This window comes from Apodemus sylvaticus, chromosome 13 (assembly GCF_947179515.1).
Source record: "Apodemus sylvaticus chromosome 13, mApoSyl1.1, whole genome shotgun sequence".
NCBI classification, from domain to species: domain Eukaryota; kingdom Metazoa; phylum Chordata; class Mammalia; order Rodentia; family Muridae; genus Apodemus; species Apodemus sylvaticus.
Genome location: NC_067484.1, coordinates 29,939,223 through 29,964,393, shown reverse-complemented (window position 1 = coordinate 29,964,393; position 25,171 = coordinate 29,939,223). Strand labels below are relative to the sequence as shown.

Genomic DNA, 25,171 nt, shown 5'->3' with positions numbered 1-25,171 from the left:
GGCCCTAGATGCATGTTTTAAAAAGTCTAAGAGACTACAGATGCTAGCCCAGACTGCTATACCCAGCAAAACTATCAAGTACAACTGATGGAGAAAGAAAAACATCCCATAATAAGACCAAATTTAAGTGATTTCTATATACTAATACAGCTTTATAGAAGGCACTAGAAGGAAAACATTACTCTGAAGAATTTAACTACGCCCAGGAAGACAAAAGGAACATATAATTGCAGAACAGTAAATCAAAAGGGGGAAAAACTCCACACTACAACAAATTAACAGGAACCATTAGAAACTACCCATCACTGTTATAGTCTCAATTTCACAACAAAAACACATACTAACAGACTGGATTAGAAAACAGGATCCAGTTAGGTGTGATGGTGCACACCTTTAGTCCCAGCAGCTGGAAAGCAGAGGCAGGCAGATGTTCGTGAGTTAGAGGCCAACCTGATCTACACAGCAAATTCCAGGACATTGAGGGCTATACACAGTGAAACCTTGTCTCGGAAGAGAGAGACAGAGACAGATAGACAGAACACACACAGGGTTCACCTTTCTTCTGCATCCAAGAAACAAACATACCTCACTTTACCATCAAGTGCATATTGGAAAAAGCTATTCCAAGTAGTGGAACCAAGAAGCCATTTTAATACCAGACAAGATTTCAAACCAAATTTCCCCAAGTTTATAAAAGAAACAACTATAGCTCAAATTGCATATTGACCTTCACAGAGATAGTAACTTCAAACATCTACTGGCCATTAGACAGGTCATAGAGACAAAAACTAAACAGAGATTTTGACATTAACATCGTAAATCAAACGGACCTTACAGATGTTTACAGAACATCCCACCCAAATACTAAATATACTTCCTTCTCAGAAGCTACCCAGTTTTCTCTAAAACTGACCACATACTGAGACAACAAAGCAAGTCTCAACAAATATAAGAAAACTGACATAACATCCTGGATCCTATCTGACCACCATGGTAAGATTAAAGGTGGGTGTCAACATCAATAGAAAAAGTAGAAAGTATACAAAAACATGGAAAATCAGCCAAAAACATGGAAAATCAGCCTAGTCTGGTTGGTAAACAATGAGAGATCCTTTCCCAAAGGACGTGGGCAGCATTGTTGACAGTGCTCATACACGGGCACGTTCTCTCTCCCGGGAAGACGACAGAGGGGTGGAGAACAACACAGTGGATGGATGATGCATGCAGTGAAGAGGAGCCAGAGGACCACAGCTGCTGACCACAGCCACGCTGCCCAGGCTAACTTTAAACCGGGATCCTTCTGCTTCTACGTACAAACACTGGGATCACACAGATGTTCTCCACCATCCCTGGCAAGGACCCTTTTCTTCAGTCACATGGCTTTATAACAGCAGTCCCTGATGGTAGGTAGAACTGTTTTATTTTTTGGTCCTTGGGAACTTTATAAAGGTTGGTTTTTTTTTTGTTTGTTTTTTTTTTTTTGAGACAAGGTCTCTCCCTGGCTGTCCTGAAACTCAACTCTGCCAACTAGACTACTAGACTGGCCTCAAACTTGGAGATTACCTGCCACTGCCTCCCCCCCCCCTCCCCCCAAGTGCTAAGAGTAAAGGTGTGTGTCACCATTGCCTGGCTTTAAAATATTTTTAAACTACTGCTGCCAAGTACCTACCCTGTCTTTACAAACTGAATGATTTCTAAGACATCACCATTTTACAATAGGAATTCAACACAGAAGGTATGATGAAAACCAGTTTATTTCCCCCCTTCATCAATTCTAAAATAAATACCTTAAAAAAAAAAAAAGACAAGGTCTCACTGTGTAAACCAGGCTGGCCCTGAAATCACAGGTTTTCTACCTCTGCTTCTGGCATGCTGGAACTAACGGTGTGTGGCATCACACCTGGCTGAAACACTCAGCACTGTCATTTTCCCTGGCATGTCAGCCATCCTCTGCTTACACATCAGGGGAGCCAGGTCAGAGCCTAGTTAGTGGGACACATTTCTTCATGGTCCTTCAATGTGCAAAGTTTTCTGTTTTATTGGAACAAATAGCAACATAATTTAAAACTTCCATGTCTCCTACATTCACCTGAAGTTCAATCCTCTATTAGTACAGTTAGAAAAATAAAAACCTTACAGAATTCATGGTGTGAGTTCACGGTACTAACCACATATCTCTTCAAAACAGATCATTTTTAGAATTACTGTATAATAACTTTTGGGTTTAATTTTAAAGGACTAAGACTTGAAATCAAGTAATTAAGGTCATTAAGTCAATGTGCAAACCAATTATTTAATTTTTACTTATCTTCGGAGAATTACTTTCCATTGTCAATGACAGAATGCCTTTCAAATATTAATGAGTATGTTCTAATATTTACAAACATTTTTACATACTCTGAAACCAATGGCTGGTGCTCTCGCCTGGAGGGGTGAGGAGGGACATACAGATGTATCCAGGAGACCATCAGACTCTGGGGTCAGCCATAAACAATTGTTGAACTAAGAGAGCAACAACTCAGCAGGAAAGCAGGACAAAAGGTCCTGCCGCAAGGTTGCTGGAGGAACAGGAAGCTCTAATTGTGTCAGCTAGGACTTTAAAAGGAAGTCACATCAGCAGCATTAGCTCCCTGGCCCCAAGCCCTAGCCTATGGAATCCTAGCTTAGTACGAGTGCTGGGGTGGGGTGGGGGTGGGGGTGAAGAGCCCAGTCTTGTAGACAAGATACAGTTAAATGCACATATCTATTTTGGTGTCTCCCAAAAATTTTATTTCTATAGTTTCTACCTTATCACATGCCCTTTCCTCACTACTTCCTGCAGGTTGTTTACTGGGCATGGCATACACTTGAACTTGGCAAATCCCATTAATGTGCTGAAAAATTTATATCCTGGTGTTGTGGTAAAAGGGGTCATAATGCCCAAATCACAATGCACAGTACTGTGAGCCTGAAGGAATGAGGTCAAATCTGTAACGTTTACTAAATCACTGATTTTTGAGTGAGGTTTGTGAGTTGTGGGGTGGTGGGCTCAGTGTCTTATGAGGGAAGTCAAACATTAGTGTCCATTTTAACAGAAGCATGTTACCCTATATGCAAGCTTATGAACCCACACAGGTATATTCGTTCTTCCTTGCTTATTTCCAGATCGTTCTAGAATGTATCCCTGGGGCCAAAACAGTGGTGATCCTATCTAACTGTGGTGTACAGTTCGGATGGTCTCAGGGAACACTGTATACAGGGGATTCACACACCGCAGTTTTTACAGCTCTTAGTCTTAAGAACAGCTGGAATGTAAGGGTTTTCTGGTGGCCCACTTCTACATGCAGTACAGATGAACTACTAACATGCATTAGTCAACTGGTAAAGTTTATTTCGTCAGTATTAGTAATTTAAAGGCATTTACTAAACTATAAATTTCAATGCATTAGAAATGACTACTGGAGCATTTCTGAGGTGTCACTGTCAATTTAATAGGAAATGTTACTGTACTTGATGTTGGTATGAAATGCAACTGTCATGCCTTTTATTAAATGGGGCTGTCACCAGTGGTGATGATGAGGGTGGATTTAACAGCTCTCATGAGTCACACTGTGCACGTGCTTTAACTCATTTCCCAAACGTTGGTGGTAATTTGACTGACCAGTTATTTCTAAGCATATGGAAATGAGGGGCAGCCCACTGCATCACAGGAGCTGAGGAATTCAGACACACAGTACTACCTGTCGCCCTTCATCAGAAATGCAGTGACATTTACAAGTGCAAAAGCATCAGAAAATTATGCATGGCAGCAGGTTAATTTTCTTGAGATTTTAAAACAGCCAAGGTTTTTCTTTTAAAATTCATTTATAAAAATAAACTTCAGTTTGAGACCTAGATACCAAACTGTGGTTAATTTAGTCCTGATGGCCACACTATAAAGTTATGGAAAATGTAGGTGAAGCCGTGTGTGAGCCGTAGCTCCTCTGCTGGCGCCCTGCTGCCACAGCCTGTTGTCAACCAAAACCTGCTCAGCTGCTTGACAGAATTTTAGTCTTTTTTTTCCCTCAGACTTCCACAAAATCTTAATTCTTAGATAAGTACTATAAAAAACTATTCAAAACCATAATACATTCACACTAGGGAATGAAGGCTGTGAGCAGCTCAGGAGACACTGAGGCTGCCCTGAGCGCAGAGAAGTGGCCGCCGACTGATCAGAGTACAGCTTACTTGATTGTTCTGCACTGGATGCAGCCAGAGCCCCAAAGAGAATTATCAGCAAGGCCTTCGAGATTTGTGCTGTGAGATGATAGCCAACCTGGCCCACCCCAGGGAGCCGGTGTGTGGCAGGGCTTTGGACATTATGTACATGAGCTAGGAACACTGTCACGTGGAATGCCAATATGACTTACTGCTTACAACTGTGCTAACATCAACACTCCGTCAGACTGACTTCACACGCAAGAAGCTTTTGCCTTAGTCAGGAGATTATCTGAAGAACATTGAGGAACCGAACCAAGGAAGTTTCTGGCTTCCCTATTCACATACACAAAATCAAGTTTTAGGCTTTCTGAGTGCAAATGAACAAGTGGCTGACCTGCCTCACACCATCGGCTGCTTTGAACACAGCCTAAGTCTGTGTCTCAGGTGCAGCCCAAGCCTGACCTGCTGCAGACGGAGCCTGTGAAGGAGACCCGGGAAGAGTCCTGTAGCACTGCTGCACTGCCCGCCTCTGCACAGAGGGGAAGGCACAGGGCTCAGATCTCGTTGATAGTCCGTTCTGAGGGGCAGTACTCCGAGGGGCCCGCCGAGGACATGTAGAAAGATTGTGTTTTCCTTTTCAACCTGGCTCTCTTGTTGGCCAACACCAGGCTGCGCCGGCTTGAGCTAATGATCTCGGAAATGAACTTTTTGCAGTCTACACACACCTCCATTGTGCTCCAGTCCTCCATGAACTCTTTGGGAAACTGGAGCTCTTCATCAGATTTGTCCACAGACTTTGATTTTGAGGAGAACCTGGAGGGGGGGGGGGAAGCCGACAAAAAATATTTAGTATTTTTAATAGTTCAATTGAAATATAAAAAATTGATGAGAGAAAAATCCTAAAAGAGTTGGCAAAACATCGCAGAAAAGGGTATTTCAGTATGTCATGTCCAAGAAAGAATTTCTTATTGCAGATAGGGCTCAAAAATCTTTTTAGAAATCAGGTACATCTTGGGAGGCAGAGGCAGGCGGATTTCTGAGTTCGAGGCCAGCCTGGTCTACCAGTTCCAGGACAGCCAGGGCTACACAGAGAAACCCTGTCTTGAAAAGCCAAAAAAAAAAAAAAAAAAAAAAAAAAAGAAATCAGGTACGTGTTTTATTAAGAAGTAATGCGAGCCAAGCATGGTGGCACACGCCTTTAATCCCAGCACTTGGGTGGCAGAGGCAGGCGGATTTCTGAGTTCTAGGCCAGCCTGGTCTACAGTGTGAGTTCCAGGTCAGTCAGAGCTATACAGAGAAACACTGTTTTGAAAAAACAGACACAGACAGACGGACAGACGGATGGATGGATGGATAGGTAGGTAGGTAGGTAGGTAGAAAGAAAGAAGAGGTCAAGGCAACACAGAAAAAAAAAACTGTTTCCAAAAACAAAACAAAAGAGGAAAGAAGGAAGGAGGAAGAAAAAGAAGAGGAGGAGGAGAAAGAAAGGAAAGGAGATGCTGAAGAAAAATATTAATACTCTAGGGTAGGGTGGAGTTGGGGAGATGGCTCAGAGATTAAGAGCACTGGTTGTTGTTCTAGAAAACCTGGATCTGATTCCTAGAACCCATGGTAGATCACAAGCATCTGAAGCTCCAGATCACGGGGGTGGGGGTGGGTGTGGGTGTGTGGGGGAGTAGGGTGTGTGGGGGTGTGGGGGGGCCTGGGGGGGTAGGGAGATGGGGGGGGTGGGGTAGGAGGGTGGGGGGTGGGGGGATGGGGTCTGAAGTTTCTGGGCTCCACAGGTACTAGGTATTCAATGGCTACAGACTTCCATGCAAGCAGAATACCCTTATGCATAAAATAATACAAAAGACTACCGGGGCTGAGTTATGGCTCAATAGGTAAAGCTTGTGCTGTACAATTGTGATGGCAGGAGTGTTGATGCCCAGCACCCACGTAAAAGCCAAGTGGGCATGGTGGCTTGCCTGGAGTCCTGGTACTTAGGAGGCAAGGTCAGGGGACCCTGCAGCAAGAGGACAGCTAGAGGGGGCGCCTAAGTTCAGACCCACCCTCAATACGCAATAGAGTGTGACTGAGGAAGACACTCCTCATCCACTTCTGACCTCTACATGCACACTTATGTGCCCATACACATGCAAACACATACAAACACTCAAAACAAAGCCAACAGCAAAAATCAACAGTGTGGCTTGGGGCTGCTTGGCTGCTCCATGGTAAACTTGCCCCTGGGTTCAACCCCAGCCACAACAAACAAGAAACAAAGAAAATGAGATCACTGCAAATTCTCATCTTTTCTAGAGTTTTTGGAAAATAGGGTGTACAGGTATTTTCTTGATCACTACACATCAGGCACTAAAGTTTTAAACACCTAAATGAAATACAAATGTGTGTTGCAAATCTATTGATGATTCAGAAGGACTTCAAGGTCTTTTTCCAAGGTCCAGTACCCTGTGTGTCATTACCAATCAATCAACTTTAGTAAGTATTAGACAGTAGGTCAGACTATAGGAAGTAAAAGAACTTATGTGTCTTAGTCTGAAAAACACCCTTCACCATGTTATGTGTTATACTCTTGTTATCAATGTGTTCTCTTCTCCCCAACAATCCTATTAGAATGACTGACTAGGTGGGTCTAGAGTCTGTTTGAGGCAATCAAAGTGGGGATCATCTAACTCATTACTATATCAACTAACTATTTCCCAAAGGGGAAAGCAAAAAGGAAGACACAGTAGGTTCAAAGTTGTCACTGAATAGAAAAAAACGCCCTGGGCCATTGATGGTTGTCCTGGGCTCATCCCTGTCCCACCAGTGCTCACCATGGGCACCCAAGCACCTGGAAAGCAAGTCAAGACCCAAGGCTTTGCGGACCCAGGTGATGTATTAATGCATAAGGCTTCCTTACCCCACAGCCCAGAGCCAGGGATGTCTCCGCCCAGCCAGCATGTGGCCGGAGTGGACTTTCCCTTTCTGTTAAGAACAAGAGGGCTGGAGAGTGGTGAAGAGCACTGGCTGCTCTTCCAGAGGTCCTGAGTTCAATTCCCAGTAACTACATGGTGGCTCACAACCATCTGTAATAGGATCTGATGCCCTCTTCTGGTGTGTCTGAAGACAGCTACAGTGTACTTATATGCATAAAATAAATAAATCTTAGGAAAAAAAAAAAAAGAATGACATTACTTTACCCCGTACAGAATGCAATGGTTTGAGACTCTGTTCTTGGCATAAAGCTTTATCTCTGTCTTTACAACAAGTGGAGCAACTCAAAACTATAGTAGATGCTATAAACACAGGTGCCACTAGATTTTATCTTAAATTGGATAAGGAAGATTAGACTAGACAGGGGGGGGGGGAAGGGGGGGAAGGACTTTTTTGCTGTTTTGTTTTGTGGATAGGCTCTCAGGATACCTAGACTGCCCTCATTATGTATCTGAAGATAAACTGTAATTTATTTATTTATTAATTTATTTATGTATTTATTTAAAATTTATGTAAGTACACTGTAGCTGTCTTCAGACACCCCAGAAGAGGATGTCAGATCTTGTTATGGATGTTTGTGAGCCACCATGTGGTTGCTGGGATTTGAACTCAGGACCTTTGGAAGAACAAACAGTCAGTGCTCTTAACCTCTGAACCATCTCACCAGCCCAAATTTAATTTTTAAGATTTATTTTCTTATATGTCTGAGTTTTTTGCCTCCATGAATGTGTATAGTGCCTGTACAGGCCAGAACACCACCAAAACCCCTAGACCTGGCACTACAGTTGTGAGGCCTCATGTCAGCTGATACGTGGCCAAAGGACAAAGCAAGTAGAGTACTGACAGGTCTGAAGCCCTGTGAGTATGTATTTAATGGTGACACCGGGATCAGCTGCATGGAAGGCCTTATGAGTGTCCGGAAAGTCATTGGCTGAAAGCTTAAGATACTGAGGTGCCTCATTAACACGGGGAAGCATTTTAGGAATCCCAGGTGCTAGCTGAACTAGTTCTAATCTGGAGATAGTTAGTTGAACCTGTAATCTAATTAAGGCTAAGTAATGTTCCACAGGTAGAGGTGCGTGCGTGCGTGTGTGTGTGTTTTGTGTGTGTAGGGTGTTTAAGCTCTCCAGACAAAGTCAGAGAAGGAGAAGCCCTGCTGGTAAAGACAGTCCGCCATTTTGTGCTATGAATGTTATCTGGAAAACGGTAGACTCCACCTTAATTAGCAGGGCAACAAAAGGGCAATCTATAAAATGTTAAGAGCAAATGCTCTTAACCACTGAGCCATCCATCTCTTGAATCCCACTGCCTTCCTTTCCAATTTTTCTGTCTCCTTCTCCCAACTGTTGGGATCACAGGCATGGCTCATTTAGCCTAAAAGTCAGTTCTAAAGATGTCTTTGAAAGGGTTTAAAAGTTATTTCAAAATCTAACTAAAACAAAGCTACACTAAAACAACTTTTAAGTAACTAACCTTCATCACCTGAAAAGTACCTTGGGAACCTCTGAAGAACCGTGCCAGAGTAAAGCTATTAAAACCAATGAACTGGCAACATGCCCTGACCCAAACCCCAGCCCTGGCCATGACTACCAACCCCAAGCATTCTTTCTTCAGAGGATGCTCTTGGAGATCCAGGTCTCCCACTCACCTGGCGATACTTCGAAGCGGCCGATGGTGACCAGTGGAGGGTTTTTCTGATCTCGAACAACTTTCCCCCCTTTGCAAGGCAGAAGGTCCCAAGGAGAAGATAGGGAGAGTGGAATATGGCTTGGAAGGCAGCCGCATCTGTTACCCCAAATGAGAGAGAGTGAGCTCCAGGACTGCGAGGCAGTGAACACATGCACTGGTGAGTTTACTGAGCCATGCTTACCTTTTTGCAACACTGTGAGCACACGGGCCTGCGTACAAAACGAGAAGTGTTACTTGCTGGGAAATAGTGGATGTAAGTGAAGCCAGGGTTTGCACGTCTATGCACTTCTGTTGGACATCATCCTTCTGTCCAATGTAATGATACAGATGTAGACTGCCAAAGAGACAATCTATAAAATGTAGCTACTACACTGTCTCATAAAAACAGGATCAGTTAGCCCGACAGTAGTGGTGCACACCTTTAATCCCAGCACTCCCGAAGTCAGAGGCAGGCTGATCTCTGTGAGTTCAAGTCCAAACTATGCTACAGAGTGAGTTCCAGGATAGCCAAGGCTACACAAAGAAAGCCTGTCTTCAAAAACCAAATCAAATAACAATAACAACAACAACAACAACAACAACAAAACCCAGGATCATCCAAGCATGGTGGCTCAAGCTTGGAATCCCAGTTCTTGGGCAGCTGAGAGAGAATGCTGAGAGTTTGCAGCCTCACAGTGGGTTCCAGGCCAACTTACACTATAATATGATCTATCTTAAAAACGAACAACCAAAACCAGGGGTGGGGTGGTCTGGAGAGATGGCCTGGTAGTCAAGAGTGCTTCCTATTCTTCTGAAGGAGGGCCTGAATTCAGTTCCCTGCGCCCATGATAAGGGGCTCACTGTGGACTGTAACTCTAGATCTCAGGTATCCATGCCTCTGGCCTCCGGGGCACCTGCACTGTGGGGGTTCACTCACAGAGTATACATCCATGCACATAAGTAAGAATAATATAAAGATTTTGTTGCTGTTTTGAGACAGTCTTACTATGTAGACTTGCCTGTCCTGAACTCACCAGGCTGGCCTTGAACTCAGAGAGCACTTCCTACCTTTGAATATTAGGATTAAAGGCCTAAGCCAACCACCTAAAAATTAACTTCAAAATAACAATAGTACCAACCAACCAACCAACCAACCAACAAACAAACAAAGGGGATCAATTTCCATGTGGAATCTATTAGTGTGATCAGGGATCTATGAGAACCAAGGCTGGTTTTGCAAGGATGACACAGTCATTTTGCTTATATAAAAGAACTAAACCAGGCATGGTGGTCTGCACCTGTATTCCAGCATGTGGGCAATAGAGGCAGGAGGGTCAGGAACTGAAGATCACCCAAGCCAACTGAATGAGTCTGAGGGCGGTGACCACATGAAATCTTTCAACAACAATAACAAAGAAGAAAGAAGTAACATGCAGAGTAACATTTTCCCCATGTTCACCAAGTGTTAGAAACCACTGTGCCAAGCTAGTACGGAGGCACAGAGCAAAGCCACAGAGCAGGCCATCTCTAACACCACTCCTGACAGGGAAAAAACAGAACCAGCGCAAGTGCATCTGTGCTGTTGGACTCCCCGGTGACAAACCCTTACCTCTTACAGAACTGACAGGTGTAAGACCAGGTGAAGAAGGAAAACCTCCGGGTTCGGCAGCAGAAGCAGAGCTAAAAAATACAAAGTTAAAGAAGAGAGGTGGGGCTGCTGCTGGCAGGTTCCTGAGCCGGACCCACTTCCTGGTCATCTAGGGATGTTCCAGGTACATTTGCAGAAAGATGAGGACGAGGAACAGAAACACTGGCTTTATGCTTGGCTCTGACACTTATTACCCAGTTCTATATTTAATGACAGTTCTTCAAAAGTAACAAAAGGTCACAGTGCTCAAGCATCTCATGGTCTCAGGATCAATTCTGAGGGAAAGTAACTCCTGCTTCTCAGGCATACTTTCTTTCCTGATGTTTTAGAAGTAGAACTCAAATGCACATGGCTTTAGGAAGCCACACTATTATCTTTTATGGTGGTTTTTACACTTTCCACTAATTTTGCCAAGGGAGAAACAAAAATCCCCTCTTGCAAATGAGGAAGAACAGGGCTCGGCCTAAATATAAATAATTCCCCACTAAGACCCCCAAAGTCCCGTATCACCTGGCAGCACACAGGCCTCTGACACAAGACCGTGACTGGGACTAGCCATTTTGATACGGGGTAATCAACTTTAAACCGGCTACCTTTCCTTTCTTCAGGGCAGTGTAGACATCCTTATACTGCTGGTACTTTTCCAGCTCTGCTTTCACCAGGACCTGACGAATGTGCATCACTTCCTCCACAGTGAGCGCGAGGCATTCCACTGGGTAGCAGAATTCCTCCTGCAATTCAAAGTTCCTTTTGAGTAAGGAGCGCCAGCCCTGCTCTGGAGCTGCCGCGCTCCCGTCAAGTCAGACACCTGGTTAGTAGCTTCAGAGGACAGGATTCCCATGATCACTGGGACAGAGCTGGCTCCATCTGGAGACCACATCACTCCAGAGTGCACTATAGAAAACAGGACCTTGATCGGGTGAAACATTGTAGTCTATTGCAGTTTCTAATGAACTGGAGTTGCTCACATTAAGTCAGGTATTTTGCCTCCAGCAGAGTTGAAATCTTAAAAAAGCAGTGTTATTCTAAACTAGTTCTGTGTCACAGATGATTATGCGAATGTGCTTGAGCCACACTCTATTGGAAATGCAGCAAATCTGTAAGTTAGGTCCTGTTTTCAAAACTGCAGGATTTTGTTTGTGGTACCCAGAGTAGCCAAGTGAAGGTTAGTATTTTATAGGAGAAGCACTACTGAGTGATCAGTTACATCAGCACACTTTCAAAAATCCCTAAAGCCTCGAGTGGAATCATAACAGGAAGCGGGAGGTGGGCAGCTTCCTCCCGAGGCCCACCTCTCCCGCTGCCCCAGGCCTTTTCAACACTGCTGAATGCACAGTCAGCACAGACAGAGACAGAGCCTTTCATGATAAATATTTATGTTGGCTTCTTATGTTAATGCTTCCTTACAAACAGCTGTGAAAAATGTTGATGTAACTGATCCACTGAATAAGAGCCTCGAACCATCCGTTCTCCATCCGGTGCTGTTGATTGGAGGATCTAAGAGAAAGACAGAACAGCCCTGTGCACTGAGGCCCTGCTGGACTTCAAGGGGCCATTGTGGTGTATTGACACTGACACTCAATGTTCTCAGCACACACATTACAATTCACTCCCACACACCACAGGACTGCTCCCAGGCATTCTGGAAGCAAACAAGCCAAATGAGAAAGCACATGACCACAAGGGCAGTCAGTTTATGGAGTTTTAACATTCAGTTCTGTCTTTCAATCAGAGAGAAACAAAAGTAAATCTAGGTTGCAAACTTGACAAACATTAGCATTTACAAAAAAAAAAAAAAAAGTCTGGCTACTTCTGTTTCAGTTAAATACAGATCTGCTTAGGCTAACTTGAGGAACACTGGGCTACCTTTACACTACCTCAGAAAGAACCATGCAGCTGCGTTGTTAAGAGGAGCGTCTCTGTAGCTAAGGGCCTGACTTTGCTGAAGAACTGTGAACTGTGTGCATTTGGTAAATGAACTGTGTCATTTACTTCAAGATACCAACAATGGGCATTCAAAATGAGCTACCCATGTATCTCACAGTTTATGTTGTGGGATCCTGTCAGCTTTCAGAGACGACAGTTAAGCAGTCTGCTCAAAATCTATTGGCTTGTTTAACCCAGAGAATAGTCATGTCACCTTTAGTTAGGCCATGTAAGCAGGCTAGTTAATAAGCAGTGTTGGCTGAACATGGTCATATGATTTTTCTGCTTTAACTTTTATAAAAGTTTTCCTACCAGTATTTGATAAAAGGTGACTGACAGCTAACTATGATAAAACTGCTAAACTGCACCAAATACTGTACTAATGCAACCAACCAACCAACCAACCAACCAACCTAATCTAAGAGTTCAGATTCCTGTGCCCTGCAGATCCCTAGCTGCAAAGTGTTTTGGCTTGGGGGTGGGGTGGGGGCACAGGCAGCCATGGAACAAGCTGACAGCTGTGTCCTGTCCTTCTCTGCAGTCTAAATCACAAGACAGCTTACTTTGTCAAGTGCACCCTCAACTTTCGGCTCTGAACCATTTTAAACCCGTACTGCATAGAACATCGGAAGAAATCACGAAATTTGCTCATTTTCTTACTCTTTTTAGAATTTTCATTCACACTATCTCTTAATAAAATGATTTCCATCAGGTCAAATGCTAATGTTTTAATTTTGGAGCTTGCCCAAGGACAACAAGACTTTAATGCAACATGAAATAAAAAGATAAATTGTAACTAGAACAGTTTTAATTATTTTTCCAATTGATAAGGATATTCAAGAGAACGTCTTATCCATTGTGACCCTGTACTGTCTCCTGCTATGGGTTCCGTGGGTTGGGTTATGCTGGCCAGCCTCACACTGTCACCCTTGGAGCTCTATGTCCCAAAGTAACTCAAAATGTGGGGAAAGCAGCAGAGGCACTGACACCAGGGGCAGTTATGCCATAGCTTCTTTACATGCTTGCAAGCTGAGTTCTACTGAATGTCTGGGTCATATCTAGCCCAGAAATAGAGAGCAGGATGTGAACCTCTGACTATTAGTTTCTGGGTCACAGAGAAGTGAGATCATCTATCATCCATCATCTATCGATCGATCGATTGATTGACCGACCTACCTATCTACCTACCTACCACTGTGAGGGTGTGGACGGATCACTTGTGGTTCTTCTACCTGTGGGTCCTCGGGACTGAACTCAGCTTGTCAGGCTTGGTAGGTAACAAATGCCTTATCCCGCTGAGCCACCCTGCAGGCTTCTTTCACATAATGGCTTCAGTTAGAAAGAAGCTTCTCACTTCAATTGTAAATATTTAAAAATCATCCAAAGAGAGGCCAATTTAAATAGAAAATTTGACTTATATTTAATCTCTCCTTCAAATTAAATTTCAAAACTCAAGGTGATTTGTTTTTTTGCTTAAAACGGCCTATGGACTTCATGTTGATATTTCTGTTTGAGGGTGTTCATAATAAAATGTCAACATATAGCAGTAAGAGGAATTAAGAGACCCACCCATTTTGTCTACAGAGCTAATCTAAGGTTAGGTGGAGAGTGTCAGACAGAAAATAGGACATAGAGAGTTCATGACAAATGCCCAAGTTAGGATCAGGCTCACGGTGCCTCATGTCGTTTACATTCGGCTGAGTAACAAAGTTGAACCAGAGTCGCTGGGTCATCTGTCTGTCCAGAGCTTGTTCTATAACACAGACCTTGAAGAGCCAGGTCCTTGCTGCTCTCTACCACTGGGGAATGAGCGAGGGATTTAATGTGGTCTTTTGAAAACATTGAAATGATAGTAACATTTATTATTCTGTGAGGAAAAAAAAATCCCAAAAAAGTAATGAGAAATAGTAAAAAATAGTTTCAATAACTATCAGTAAAAACACAACTCACTCATCTCTCTGGAGAAGCAGCACTCTGAGGGGTCAGGGTACTGGGCCATAGAGCTGACAGATGAAGTGTGGAGGAAACGGCAGGGACGCACCTGCCCCTCTGTAGGTGTGGCTGGTCTGCCAGCTGGGCGAGTGAATAAACCCTTCCCAAAACTCCCGTGGTGGGAGAGCCTGAGTCAGGAGGACGCAATGCTGTGCTGACAGGGAGCCACTCCCAGCCACCCACACGGCGGGCTCTCTGGCTGATGCTGCATTTTGAGCTTGTTGTCCTTTCAGCTCTTCTCTTCTCCCATGAGATCACAGCATGATCTATGCGTCCTAGTCAAGATTGGAATCAGCAATCAAAAGCAGAGTGCCCGTCTGAGCTGTTAATTCTTGCAGTGTAGTAGCTGAGGTATCACTGTCAGACAGAGTAAAGGAATCCCCAGAACCAGCAGAAAGAGGCCAACCTTTGAGGGTTTCCACCTGCTGGTAAAAGCTCTCTCAAACAGATAATACATAGCCCCTGCAACCCCAAACATGGCTGCTTCAAAAGGATGAGAGCTCAGCAGAGAAGCTGTTTGTATGGTAGAGAAAAGTGGTCGGAAAGGCGTCCTTGGCCATACACTGGTTATCCTAGGAACCTGAACAATGGAAGGGAAAAAGAAAACGGCAGGGGAAAGAAAAGGAGAACATGCTGAACAAGTGACCTGCAAACAGCAATTACAGACTGTGAAAGAAAAACAAAACAAAGCAAAACAGAAACCACGGGGATGGCAATGGTCCACTCGGTTCATCAGTCAGGAGTCAAGCCGCGAGCCGTGCCCAGAGGGCACACAGCAGAGACACTTATGGCGGCTCTAACTTGCTGGATTTCTCCCCCAAAAGAGGCTGGCTGAGGTGCAGGGCGAGTTCCTAGGTCCTGGGCCCACAAGCCCACCCGCCGTGCCTGGGAAGGTCCTTAAAGACTACTGTTTTCCACGTGAATGGGCAATCTCTATCAGTAATTTGACTAAATAATAAAAAAGCATTTAACATAATAAAATGTATTAACTGCAATAACATCCTGACATTTTTGGTTGGAGGGATGAATGGGAAACTGTTCCTCACTGCACTGCAGAGCACAGTTACAGTTTCCCATGCCATCCTGTAAGAACTTCACTGTCAGTGAGTTTCACAAATTCCTCAAGCTGCTAATGAGAAAAGTCATTGTAGGAGGGGCTTTCTTCCTCTCAGCTGGTGCCCCTTGAGGGAGCGGGCCCCCAGCATGACCTGCTTCCCTGCCCTTCAGCCTGCACTGTCTGTGTGGCCCAGGGCTGCTTCCCCACCGCCTGTTCCCAAGACCCTTCTCAGTGACTCTAAAAGCGTTTCTTTGTTTACTCCCCCTTCTCCCAGTCTCAGAGAGAGCTCACAGTCTGACCAAGCACAGCCATAGCTCACCTTCACCAGCAGGCTTTGTGCACGCTGCAGTGGCTGCTGGTCTTGGCACTGCTCATTATTAGATTAAACTACTTTGTATAAATCTATAGCTCCTTTATGCTGATCTCTGTCTCTCTCTGTCTCTCTCTCTCTGTCCCTCCCTCCATCCCTCCCTCCCTCCAGGTCTTCTGATCTTTACTGCCTCAATTTCCCAAGTGTTGGAATTACAGGTGTGCACCACCACATCCAACTGTATCCATATTGGCTAACAGAGATTGGATTTTAAAGTCTGAGCTCATTGTGCTGAGTTATTTTATAGCTGGTAGGACATTAACAAGGCTGCATTTCACCAAAGAGCAGTTTCTGTTTTTGAAAAAAATTCATGGGACTGGAGAGATGGCTCAGCGGTTAAGAGTCCCAACTGCTCTTCCAAAGGTCCTGAGTTCAAATCCCAGCAACCACATGGTGGCTCACAACCATCTGTAATGAGATCTGACATACTCTTCTGGTGCATCTGAAGACAGTACAGTGTACTTAGATATAATAATAAATAAATCTTTTAAAAAAAAAGAAAAAGAAAAAAATTCATACTCAGGTTCAAACTCATACCCAGGTTGGCCTGGAACTTGTGGTGACCTCTACATGTTAGGAGTACCACCTAAGACATTAGGTCAGGCAAGAACAGTGGCTCAGTGACTATGGAGAAATTAGAAAAATCTCATACAAAATGGCCATCATCCCATGAATTCTTTAACAGTATCATTCTGGAGCACAGGGGACAGCAAATGCTAGCATGGTAAGCCCTGCTCCTACGTCCTGTCTACACTGACCTGTTTCTCCTCCTTGAAGGAAAGACATTTCTTGCTGCCTCATTTGAACCACTTATGACTCATCACAGTTAAAGATGGAGCTATAAGCATGTTCACGTGGTTTTCATTCTGAGAATTTGAAAGAAAACATTAGCTATTAGGCTGTGGGCAGAACGCTGGTGGACACCTTGCATCTTGCTGTGCTTTGGAAGCTCACGAGGGAAGCCAACAGGAAACCTGCAGCCTTCTGGCTGCTAGACCGATAAACTCTTTCTTCTTTGTGTGCTGCCCTACAGTAAGGAGCAGCTGGAAGCTGGTAAGCAGCTCACGGACAGCTCTGTCCCGGCGTTATAAACACGCTAGAAAACAAGTTACAATAATCTACTCTAGTCAGATTATGCTAAGGTCTTTTTGACAATTTTAAGTGGATTAATATCCTCTAAGAGAAAGAAAACATTTCTTTAATAATAACTCACCGATAAAGCTTTAGAAAATGAGTACTCAAAATAAACCAAAGATGGTCCGGTGGGGCCGGAGCCCATTCCCTTCAGATACTAAGCAGACAGATGTTCAGGTCCATGCTACCTTGTGGGGCTTTTCTCCTGGTTATTTGGAAAACAGGTTTACTGCCTTCCTAGGCACATCCCTGTCCACCCTTTGGTACTTACAAGAGACCGTGAACTCTGCCTAGATGGTGGCAGAAACTGCCTCACGTTCGTAGGTGTTTCCTTCTCAATGGAGTGGCGCCTCTGCGGTGGTTGCCTTCTCTCTGGCTGGGGTGTTGACGAGATGGGCAAGAATTTTGGAGGCTCTGAAGATTTAACCAAATAAATGAACTGTCTTACAAAATAAAACCTTCATTTCTGAATTTCCTAATAAATAACCTTTTGCCCTGTGCAATGACACTGTATTCATATGAAGAACTTATTTCAGTAGAGAGCTATTTTAAGGTGGCAGCTGAGGAGAAACAGACAAAATTGTTCCAAATATTGTTTGAAAGATAAACCTGCTATAGAAACAGCAAGGAAATTGGGGGGAGGGGAGAGTTCTATTCAAGTTCACATGAGAACACATTATGATTAGCCTTAAGATGTGTATGTGCAGATGCCCTCATGTGACTTCCATAAACTCTTCAACTGGGCTCTCTATTCCTAGTTTAAAAACTTACAAATACTTATATTTTGTATGGCCAAAAAGATACCCAAACTATCTTAAAATCCTTTTAGATTCTTGGGCCTGGTAAGCAGGCTAAACCTTAATATTGGCTAGCAGTGTTCAGAAAAATCTTTAGCAGGAGTGATTCTGGATTCATTATGTGAAAGATACAGATGTTAGAAATAAGCTCTGCAGTCACAGCTTTATTTAGCACTTCCTCTTACTCTACTTGCAAAGCAGGGCTGCTTCATGCAGTGGGGGAGGAGGAGAGAATCAACACAGTGAAGTGGGATCCATGTCTTAGGATCAACCCGTGAAGGCAAGCTACTAAGGCAAGCAACAGACTAAAAGTAATTTCCAGTCAAGAAATTATACTAAAATTCATTACACAATCTGATGGGTACTCTATAATACTTATTTACTTACTTATTCATTTTTTTTTTTTTTTAGTTCTTTTTTTTTTTTCCCCCGAGACAGGGTTTCTCTGTGTAGCCCTGGCTGTCCTGGAACTCACTCTGTAGACCAGGCTGGCCTCAAACTCAGAAATCTGCCTGCCTCTGCCTCCCATAGTGCTGGGATTACAGGCGTGTGCCACCACTGCCCGGCCGATTCATTCATTTTGAAACGTAGTCCAGGCTGTCCTCAAAGCTACTACATGGCTGAGAATGGCCTCAAACTACTGACCTGGTCCTATTAACTCTACCTCTTGAGTGTTCAGATTATAAGCTTGCACCACCATGCCTGGTTTTATTTGGTGTTAGAGTTCAAATCTAAGCCTCTGTGCAGACTAGGCGATCATCACTCTTCAAACGAGCTAAAGATCCCTCTCCAGCCTCTGTAATGTACAATGGGCCTGGACAAGTACTAAGCACAGGAAATAACCAAAGCTAACTCTTACTGACTTAATTTTTTTCGGTGTGTGTGTGTGTGTGTGTGTGTGTGTGTGTGTGTGTGTGAGATGTGATAGGAACACAGATATGCTCCCCTTCCACCATGGTATCTATGGAAAGAACTCAGGTCGTCATGCTTGCATGGTAAGTGCTTTTACCCTGACTCATCTTGTCTGCCCCACCGCACACTATTTTTTATAGAATCTATTTAAGTAACTGAAATGCTATGTAATTCTATCACTTGAGAAGGAGTCAGGAGGATCAAGAGTTCAAAACCACCCTGCAGTGAAACATGAGACTATTTCAAAAGAATATGGAAAATCAAGCCAACATCCTAAGAATATCTTACATTTTTTTTGTTTCTATTTTATGTGTATAAGTATTTTGCCTGCATGATCATATTTACACAGTGTGTGTACCTGATGACTAAGGGGGTCAGAAGAGAGAGTTACAGATGGTTCTAACAGCTATGTGGGTGCTGAGAACCTAACGTAGGTCCTCTGCAAGAGCGGCAAATGCTCCTAACCACTGAGCCATCTCTCCATCCCCCAAGAATATCTTAATACTCAATGAATTAATCTCTAACCCTTCAGAATGACTTCCCATTACTAAAGCCTTTAGAAATCTCTTAACTTTAGACACTGTATTCACAATCCACTACCCAACATCTATAAAGTGCTTTCACTACCTATATATGTATTGGGCATGGCTGTATGTATGGTCAGATAGGGAACAAATATGGTTATTTAGTGCTTCTGAGCTTAAATTCAGACTAGAAGGTCATTAATCTAAAAAGTGTGCATGCATGTACACTGCTGACTTATCTCTATGTGATAGATAGATAGATAGATAGATAGATAGATAGATAGATAGATAGACAGACAGACAGACAGGTAGATAGATGTGCCTGATCGAGTTAAGGGAACACACCTGACCCTGTGTGCTCCTGACACTGAAGGGTTAGCTTTATCTACCCCAAATGGTCAGTGCACTGTGGGGTCCTGGCTCTAGGTCACGTGTTTTATACAGTGTGCACTCACTCTTCCTGGAGCACATGGCCTCCAGTACTGGATCCTCATAGAGGGAGGGAGATGCACTGCTGCTGCTGGTTGACTTGTGCAGAGTTTCCTCCTGAAAAAGGCAAATTCATGAACTTCAGATTAATAGCATCCGAGTAAACAGATACTTTAACATGAGACACCAAATTACAATGCCAAAGGCTCAAGACAAACTAGAAGGGTCTAAACTCTGGGACGGGCTTATGTCCTCCCTTTGTCTAATTAAAAGTGATGGGATGGGGCTGCAGAGACCCAGGCAGGAAGCAGCATTCCTCATGATCACTGCTTTGCTTCCTGCCGTCAGTGCTAACCCTGAATTCCCTCAATGGTGAACTGTAACCTATGGGCTGAAGTAAACACATGAGCATGGTGTTTACCATAGCAACAGGAAAGCAAACAGAACAAGAGCTTTATCCACTGAGCCCCAGCCTCAACACTTGCTCTTTTGTTTGTTTGTTTGGTTTTTTTTTTTGTATTTGGTTTTTTTCGAGACAGGGTTTCTCTGTATAGCCCTGGCTATCCTGGAACTCCCTCTTTAGACCAGAAATCCGCCTGCCTCTGCCTCACAGAGTGCTGAGATTACAGGTGTGCACCACCACTGCCCGGCTAACACTTGCTCTTAAAATGGAAAATGAACTTCCCAGTGTTCCCTATGGTCCTGAAAGATAAGGTGCTGGTGTTGGCTGGACTTAGCTGTGGTTCCAATTCTATTCCAAGCTATTGGACATATATTTCTCTGTGAACCCGATGTAACAGTATGTCTTGATGTTTAAAATCAAGAGATCTGGATGTTCCTCAAGATAGGAGAAATGTTCAGATAAACTGAAAAACAAGTGGATACAGAAGGAGGAAGAGGAAGAGGAGGAGGAAGAGGAGAAGGAGGAGAGGGATAGAAGGATAGTTCACTGTACAGACTTACAGCAGAGCCATAGACACAGACACAATCAGGATGGGAGGTCTGAGGAAGATGTGTGCATGAGTCTAGTGGGGGACTGGATGAGCATCCCCTGGCACAGCGAGAGCAGCCACTACCACCCAGAAGCACGGGACGAGCCCTGTCAGTCTGAAGTGCGCCCAGTCAGTACTGAGGCTTTCCTAGCCCTTCTAGTCAATCTCTGAACTCTGTGCTGTTTAGCTGCACAGCCTAAGGCACTGCTGAGCAAACAAGTACCAGTTTAATTATCTTTTAATTCCCTATTTAAATTAGAAGCAATAGGTGTGAAGGCTATCACTCTTCTGCTTCTGCATTTCCAATAATGGAAACTTTGACTGGAAAAACCACTACTCTAGAGGAAAGTAAGTTGAAAAAAAAAGAAGAGTGAAAGAATACATGAAATAGGAAACAAACTTTACCATAAAAGTCAAGAGTCTGCTACATGATATGGGGAACACCCATCTTTGCTTTTATGGCCATTATTAGAAAGCAAATATGACCAAGCAAATCACTGTTGTTTTAGGGTATCCTTTTTTTTTCCTTAAAGGACATTTCCTTAATTGATGTGAGATGGCCCAGTTTTCTGCAGGTGGGTCACCCACGGGCCAGCAGTTCTGGGTGCTATAAACAAATAGGCTGAACAAGTCAGTAGGCAGTATTCCTCCATGGCCTCTGCAGCTCCTGCCTCCAGGGTTCTGCTTGATTTCCATTAGTGATGGGTTGTGTTGTGACCTATAGGCTAAAACAAACCCTTTCCTCCCACAAATATCCAAAAAAAAAAAAAAAAAAAACCAAATATCAAAAAAAAAAAAAAAAATCACAGCAATAGAAACTCATAAGACAGGTGCTCTAGAGCAATGGTTCTCAACCTTCCTTCCTAATCTTGTTACCTTTTTTTTTTTTTGTTTTTTTGGATTTGGTTTTTTCGAGACAGGGTTTCTCTATATAGCCCTGGCTATCCTGGAACTCACTCTGTAGACTAGGCTGGCCTCGAACTCAGAAATCCGCCTGCCTCTGCCTCCCAGAGTGCTGGGATTACAGGCGTGCGCCACCACCACCCGGCATCTTGTTACCTTTTAATACAGTTCCTCATGGTGTGGTGACCCTCCAACTATAAAATTATTTCATTGCTATTTCAAAACTGTAATTTTGCTACTGTTGAGAATCATAATGTAAATGTCTATGTTTTCCAATGGTCTTAGGCAATCTCTATGAAAGGGTCACTTGATACCCCCAAGGGGTCCTGACCTATAGATTGAGAACCACTACTTTAGAGGAACAGAGGCACTGGAGAGTTAGCATAGAACCACAGAGAATCCCAAGTGGCATGGGAAAGATACTAAAAATAGAAAGACACCTTCTGACTCTTAAGGGATGAACAGGCCTCAGGAGTGCAGACAAATTGTGGACACAGATAAGCACAGAGCCAGGGACCCAGAGACTGTTTAGGGAAGGCAATGGCCACACACATGGCCACATAAAATAGGAGACTAGGAGAGTGGGACGGGGATAAGGGATCGCAAGCAAGCGTCTCACTAAAGGGATTGGGGAAGGGGCTCCTAACATCTCTATCTTTAGGAAACATGAAGTATCTGCTGTATAGGATGGGAGCCTTTGAAGCTCTTGAGTAAAAGAGTATCTGTGCAGGGTAATTTGGGAAGCTTAAAAAGAGAATCAACTAGGAGAGATAGTAAGACATTCATTGGTGTCAGCAATAAGGCTATCATGCTGTGTGTGTGGTATATGTGCACATTTATATGCACTTGATTACACAAGTACACAATTGCCTTCAAAGAAGCCCACGGAGGATGTCTGTTCTCTAGCAGTATCATTCTCTATTCCCTTGAGATAGGGTCTCTCACTGAATCTAGAGCTTAGTTGACAGCCAGCAAGACCCAGTGATCCTCTTGTTGCTATACCCCATGCTAATAGGGTTACAGACATGGGTATATCCATACCTTGCTTTTTGCTTAGGTGCAGGGAGTTTGAACTCAGTTCCTCATGCTTACACAGTAAACACTCTTACGCACTAGACCATCTTCCTAGCCCTATTGGGAAAACCTCTATCTAGTAGAGAGCCCATATTACTGGTGTTGTTTGGGATGGTGGTGAAGACTGAAAATAGAACAATTAAGTAGTAATTTCTAACTGAGACAGACATGAGGAAGATGGAGGCAGCAATGACAATGTGTGTGCAACCATGCACCATGGAGAAGAGTGGGGAGCTCAGCTTTGTCTAAGTTTGGGCGAGGCAGTGGGGACCTAGCAAGTAGCAATATGCATTCTGACACTCATAGCTCAGCAGCAGGAGAAGGTCTGTAAACCGAGCAGATGAGCACTCATCCGTGAAGGGCACAGAGGAAAGCAAAGACTCAGGGAAAGCAGCTTGCTTCTGGAAGGCTTCTCTGTTGGCACTGCTATTATGTTAAGAACAATCCTACATGTGTCTGGGTATTGCACAGGGACAAGAACCTACAGAAACATGTCTCAACTTTATTTTCTCCTTTTCACACAAAGATGAAGGTCATGTGAGTTTTAAGATTGTTGATTTATCTTTATCCTACTTACAATGGAAGACTACAGACCTCCGTTTCAATAGCTATTTTCTAATTTCTAAGCATATCCACCACACTGGTTTGTAGTAAGAACATTAACTAATCTTCCTGCTAGCCACATTAACTCCAATCTTACCTTTACTGACTGGAACATAAAAAGAGATAAGGAAACAGCTCAAGGAACTGGGAGGGGGACAGGGTCAGAGGGCATCAGAGTGTCTGGCAGCTTTACCTCAGAGTCAGAGCTGTCCAGCTCAGCCAGGGTTGGGGCTTTGAGGAGCCTCTTCCGCTGCGCAGGCCCCTGCTGGGCGGCACTCAGCTCATTTTCTGTTGTTTGAGATGTTAAGCCTCCATTCACCACAGATGATTCTCCCACTTTCTTTGGAGATTCTGGCGTAGTGACATCTAGTAAGAGAAAGACAAAAGTTTACCTTTTCTTGAGCCAGGAAAGGTAATCTGTGTTGGAAGCACAACCAGGTGACAGCCTTTTCTTGTCACACAAATAAAAACACAAAGGCCCAGTACAGCAACACCATGCCTATTCATATGGAACATTTGTTAATTTGTCAGATTAAAGGAAACCTTAAAATGAATAATTAAATATTCACATTTGTAGTTCGGAACTCAGAGTTCTAGGAAAAATCCTAGCAAGTGACCTTGACCTCTTGTTTCCCAGTTAAATAAAAGGAGGCTCAGGGAAGAGAAGCTAGCTGTGCTCATTTAAAGGGGCCAGTGGTGGGTGGAGGGAAGATACAGTACACACAGTCTTCCTACAGCTAGGATCTAAAAATGTTTTGTTCTAAAAACCAAAGTAGCTAAGACTCTTCACTCATATAAATACATTTTTGTAAGCACAAAGAGTCTAGGGCAGACCCCCTCAGTACATCAGATTTAAATGGTTAAGGGCTCTCGTCTGAAGGAAGAAGGAAGCTCTTCAACATATGGGAGACAGCAAAGCAGTATACATTTGGCATAATGCAGACAGGGTTCAAAGTTTACCTCTCCGTTAGCTGTCTGGGTAAGCTACCTAACCTCCATTCCTCCCATGTAAAGCAGAGGAGTAACAGATACAGCTAGTTGTGAGGACTGAGCAGGTTGGCGACCAAATGATACACTGTGCCTATGCAGTCAGTGTTAGCCAATAGAACATTGGTTTTCAGTTCTCCAAGTAACCCAGCCCCTTGACTGACAGTGGTGTGGGCCAGAGCTGATCCCAAGGCCTGCTCTTGGTACTCTAGCCTAGAATAATCCAATGCATTATGCTTTCCCTGAGCATTTCAGATAAAGACTTAACATGAGTTACCATTAATAGCTAACTATAAAATCAGAAGTGAAAATGTGGCAATCAATGCATAATTTAATGTGAAGATGAGGGCGATCAACTGCTCTTTGCATATAGAAACATCTATGAAGGTTCTGTTGGGTAAAGGACCTTCTAGACACCAAACAGAAAGCCTTTGGGATGGGAAGGCTTTGAAATAAAAGGTTATTTTTCTCTCATCTATATGCCTGAAGTAGAAAACATTCAGTCTTTGTGTGTGTTTTCAGATAGGGTCTCATGCATATCAGGCTGGCCTTGAACTCACTAAGTAGCAGAGAAGGATCAACTGCTGATCCTCTGGCCTCCACTTCCCTTATGCTGGGAGGGATTACAAGTGTGTAACACCTTGCTCAGTTTATATTTGGCTAGAATATATATAGTTGGGTGGGAAGATCCACCTTAACTGAGCCACACCTTCTGGCGGCAGTCATAACTACCGAGAAGAAGGAAGTGCTTGTTCTCGCCTGCTTGGCTCTCACTAGCAAGTTCATTCCCTCCCGGGTATACTGATGACCATCTGAGCCTCCAGCGGCTCGGACCAAATGACACTGGATTTTTGGACTTTTTGTCAGGAGATAGTCACTGTTGGAACACAATTTGTAAGCCAAGATACTTATTAAATCATATGTATATATATTATATACAGATAATGTATATTACATAATAACTCATTTTATGAGTTCTGTGTCTCTAAAGAATCCT

The 25,171-nt window shown here is 43.6% G+C and overlaps 1 protein-coding gene across 3 annotated transcripts in view; it reads right to left on the bottom strand.

Annotated features, from left to right (window-relative positions):
• Positions 1-1,736: 1,736 nt before the first annotated feature.
• The window catches only part of Spire1 (spire type actin nucleation factor 1), a 132,392-nt gene continuing 108,957 nt past the window's right edge, over positions 1,737-25,171 (bottom strand). For 2 of the 3 annotated variants that reach the window (XM_052156001.1, XM_052156003.1), the window contains 9 exons: positions 23,381-23,553; positions 19,642-19,732; positions 17,225-17,367; positions 14,799-14,972; positions 11,068-11,205; positions 10,436-10,506; positions 9,029-9,056; positions 8,807-8,943; positions 1,737-4,992 (listed from right to left, as the gene is read on the bottom strand). In XM_052156001.1, the coding sequence (XP_052011961.1) occupies positions 4,734-4,992; positions 8,807-8,943; positions 9,029-9,056; positions 10,436-10,506; positions 11,068-11,205; positions 14,799-14,972; positions 17,225-17,367; positions 19,642-19,732; positions 23,381-23,553 (1,214 nt within the window). In that variant the 3' untranslated portion in view covers positions 1,737-4,733. The remainder of the gene's footprint in view (positions 4,993-8,806; positions 8,944-9,028; positions 9,057-10,435; positions 10,507-11,067; positions 11,206-14,798; positions 14,973-17,224; positions 17,368-19,641; positions 19,733-23,380; positions 23,554-25,171) is intronic. The other variant, XM_052156002.1, reaches the window with a different exon arrangement.